This window comes from Antrostomus carolinensis, unplaced genomic scaffold (assembly GCF_000700745.2).
Source record: "Antrostomus carolinensis isolate BGI_N321 unplaced genomic scaffold, ASM70074v2 scaffold45011, whole genome shotgun sequence".
Lineage (NCBI taxonomy): Eukaryota > Metazoa > Chordata > Aves > Caprimulgiformes > Caprimulgidae > Antrostomus > Antrostomus carolinensis.
In genome coordinates this window covers 1-4,243 of record NW_010292882.1, presented here as the reverse complement: position 1 = coordinate 4,243, position 4,243 = coordinate 1, and the positions used below count along the sequence as shown (strand labels likewise).

The 4,243-nt window shown below is 52.9% G+C and overlaps 1 protein-coding gene across 1 annotated transcript; it reads right to left on the bottom strand.

Moving 5' to 3' along the window:
• Window positions 1-3,238: 3,238 nt before the first annotated feature.
• On the bottom strand, window positions 3,239-4,218 carry LOC104532023 (SPRY domain-containing SOCS box protein 3-like; the record flags this gene model as incomplete). The annotated part of the gene is made up of 2 exons (XM_010177101.2): window positions 3,239-3,615; window positions 4,092-4,218. Coding segments are annotated over 2 exons (489 nt in total), but the record flags the coding sequence as incomplete, so codon positions are not given.
• Window positions 4,219-4,243: the final 25 nt, after the last annotated feature.

Genomic DNA, 4,243 nt, shown 5'->3' with positions numbered 1-4,243 from the left:
TCCGCACACCCCGGGGCCCCTTTGGCCGGTTGCCGGCAGCGGGATTTGTTTGACTAAAGAAGGTTTGGGGGGTTTTTTTAAAGAATTTTTTATTCTTTTAAATTCTTCTTTTAAAGAATTCGAGTTTTGGGTCCCTGAACGTGTGTTTGGGACTCGTTGCTCTGTTCTCTCTCCTCCGTGCAGATCCTGGGCGGGTTCCCCTGCTCCTCTGGATGCCCGGGATCCAGCTGCTTCCTCCAACACAGTTTTCAGTGACTTACCACCACGTTTGCACCAATAAAATCACCAGGGGTCGTGTCCTGGGGGTGCACAGCACAGCTGTGCCCGAGGAAGATTGTCCCCGTTTACCTCCAACAGTCTGCTTGTTGTTTTTTATTATTCTGCTTTGAGAGTTTGCCTTTAGTGACCTCGAATGTGCGAGCTGACTTTTGTTGCAGTGACTCTCAAACTTACACCTTCTCCCCACAGAGAAGCTCCAGCATCAGGCGAGGAAAGCTCAGGATCTTCCAGCGCTCAGGGCCAGGACTCCAGAGCCTGCACTGTGCATGACAGGGGACTAAATAGTCTTCCCAGCCCTTCCTGAGCCCCAAATCTACATACAGATCCCTCCCCACCTCACTCTCCTCCTTCTGTTCTTGTGGGTTTTGTTGTGGTTTAACCTGGCAGGGCACTAATGACCATGCAGCCACTTGATCACTCTACCCCTGCCCCAGGGGATGGAGGAGAGAGGATTGGATGGGTGAGGGCAAGGAAAGTCAAAGGTTGAGATAAACACAATTTAATAATTGAAAAAATGAAATATTAATGATAACAGTAACTAAATAATTATAGTACTGATAATATCAATGACTGATTGTGGGAATATGATGGAAGAGAAGGATTGTAACACACCCAAGTGACTTGCAGCTCAGGTGTCAAAGACCACTTCTATCATAGGAATCATTCAGGCTTGTGTGCTTGGCAAGCAGAACATCTGCCTTTGGGTAACACAGGCCTGTGATAGACTCAGAGCCACGATATCGAACGTGCTTGAGCTTCCTGCCCTGCTGAGAGAAAGATCAAAGCACGGTGGAAAATCCCCGGTACACAGGTGGAAGCAGCAGGTTTGAAATCTCCTGCTCTCTCTCTAGCAAGGACCGAGCTCCGCAGTGCCTGGCTTCCCACTGGTGTCATTCCATCCCGGGTGCTGATTCGGAGATTCCTCGGTTCACGAGGGAACAAGAATAATTTTTCCCTCTGCATTTTCTCCACGAGTTTGTGGTTATTTGTGTGTCCTGCCTGTGCTGGCTCCAGCTCACACAGTGTCCAAGTGCACCTCGGTGATGGAGGATGATTATTGATGAAGGAGTCAGATTCATCACATCCAGCCCCGATATCAATGAACACCTGAATGGGGTCCTTTCTGTGCCTCTTGGGACCCCAAACAAGAGCAGATTGACTGTGTGTGTTCATCTTTCTTTTCCAATTACCACGGAGACAGCCCCAATACAGGACAGTGACGTTGTCCCTGATACAGGACAGTGATGTTGGCTCCAGTACAGAAAGGGAATGAGACCTTTTCTGCTCCTTTAGCAGCAGCAGAACCACACCAGCATGAACTGGTTGGGAGCTGAACAGCGTTGCCCATGCCAAGGGATAATGTCATAGAAAGAAGGCAAATGTACTTATTTTTCTTCAAACTTCCTAGCAAGAGCCTCCACTTCTCACCTTTCCTTTCTGTCTTCATTAAAAGGATCAGCAGGGTTGTTCTTCTGTAGAGAGAAAAGAGACAAAAACCATCAGAATCAGCCCCAGCACGCTGCCACCAAAAGCCCAGGGGTTACACCCACCATGACCAGCACATCCAGGCAGCAGCTCAGGTACCAAAAGCTGCTTTAGATCAAGCAATTCCAGACTGACCGAGCGTGACATCCCACACTGCCACCAACACATCACCTTTCTGAAGTGAAATTCCAGCCTAAAGAGTGAGATGCTGTGGCCTGACAAGACCCCCGGCCTGGATGCCACTTCTCCTGCCTGCGGGATGCCTGACCAGCCTCCTGCCACCTCTCAGCACCTCGCAGCCAACACTCAACCAGCCTTCAAACAGGAACCCTGGACAAGTCTTCGCCATCTTCAGATACAACATCAGCTCCCCACAGCCCACCAGGACACTGACCTTGTTGTCTCCAGAAGAACCAGCTTTGACTTTCTCTTGCCAGCTCTCCAGAAGATCTGGGTAGTAAAATTCCGGACACTGCCCCACACTCTCCGCTGCCACCGCGGGACGCGGCCACCGTGACCCGACTCAGGGGTGGCAGAGCTGCTGTGCCAACAGCACCGGCTGGTGAACCCCTCAGCACCCCAAGAGCCACCCTCCTTCCCTCCCTCCCTCCCTGGGGACAAGGGGCAGTGGGTCAGGCAGTGGGGCAGCGGTGTTGGGGGTGAGGAAGAGCTGTGGGGCCGCGAAGGAGGGGAAGGAAGGGGCAGCCCCAGAAGCCCCAGGGGCAGGAGGAGCTCTGGCTGTGGCATCACCCAGCTGGGGACAGCCCTGGACACCACAGGGGGACCCTCCCTCTCCTCCACACCCTCCTCCAGCTCTGACACACCGGGGCTGCAACAGCTTCTACTTTTATTATCACAGTTTAATACAGTCCTGGAGAGAGGAGAAGCAGCAGGAGCCAACGCGCAAAGCAATTAAATTCACCGGGGGCTCAAGAAAGATCCTCCACAGCAAAACCCAGGGAAGGAACTGCTCTTTCACAACAGTGACACAGATGTGTCCCCAGGAGCCCGATTCCACATGTGCAGCTCCTCCATCACGTCCCACAGTGTGACCAGTTCATCACAGACACCAAACCAACACACAACAGTGAGGAGAACGGGGCTGGTCTTTTGTCTTTTGATGAGTCAAGTCAGTTGTTTGACTAGAGTTTGCTAGAAATATGCTTTGAAACCAGAAGCTTTAAATCTTGTCCCTGTTGAGAGTCTGCAGAGAGGAAGGATCCTTCAGGAAGAGGCGATGGCTTGGACAGCAAGTCAGGAGATGAAGCTCAGCTATTTGGCTGCAGTTTCACAGAGCTGGGATCTCATGGAGTCAACAGATCTTGTTCAATGCCCGTGATGGATGTTGAGGTGAAAGGTTTCCAACAGCCCAAGAGAAATCGTTGCAAAGGAGGAGAAATGGAAGTCCCCGTGAAGAAAGAGGTGCATGGGGCCAGGCAGTGGAACAAAACCCACCCCGCTCCCTCCCAGCAGTTCATCTGCAGAGACATTATGTCCTCCTGCACCTCTTCCTCTGGCAGGCCTCTGCATCTGAGCCACACGAGCTGTCCGAGTCGCTTCCCGATGAGGAGGAGGAGGAGGAAGAGGAGGAGGAAGGCTTCGATGTGCTATAGTTCATGCTCAAGACCCACCCCAGTTTGTTGTGCAGCACCTGCTTGAGTCCCGGTGGCAACGGCAGCACCTCCAGCGTGTCCACGTAGTCGGGGAGGAGCTGGCGCAGGCGGTAACAGCAGAGGTACTGGAGGGACGTGCAGCTGGCGCAGGAGCGGATCACCTTCATGCTGCTCTTGGCCGCCGTGGAGCACACCATGGGGTAAAACTTCTTGTTCTGCAGCTTCGTGGCTGCAACCCCTGCGGGGAGACAGCATCAAGGGGGGGTCATGTTAGTTCTGATGAGGGGATCTCACTCCTCCCAGCCACCCTGAGCCTCTTAACTAGAGAGCTGGGGGGAAACCTTCCAGGTTGCCCAAGGAAGTTGTGGATGCCCCCTCCCTGGAAGTGTTGAAGGCCAGGTTGGATGAGGCTTTGAGCAACCTGGTCTAGTGGAAGGTGTCCCTGCTGCTGGCAGGGGGGTTGGGACTGGATGATCTTTAAGATCCCTTCCAACCCAAACCATTCTATGAACCCTTGGCAAATAGCCCTGTGAAACCCCAAACTATTCAACGAATGTGACCTTCCTCCCACTCACTTCACACCTTGGTCTTCTACTTTGCCGGTCGTTTCTCCAGCAGCCCTGCTGCCCCCAGACTCCCAGTTCAACCACAGCTGCGCTGCTCCCCGCTCCCAGTCCCTGTCCCTGCGGCCGCTGCGCCTGCCCTCGCTCTTACCAATGCACTTGCGGTTTTTGAAGAACGTGAGCGTCCCGTGCCACGTGTCCAAGTGCACCCCGATGATGGAACCTTGGCCAAACCTCGATGAGAAGTTTGTTTTGTCCCCTTTGTGATGCAGGAGTCCTTAAAACAAAAAGAAAACAAACAAA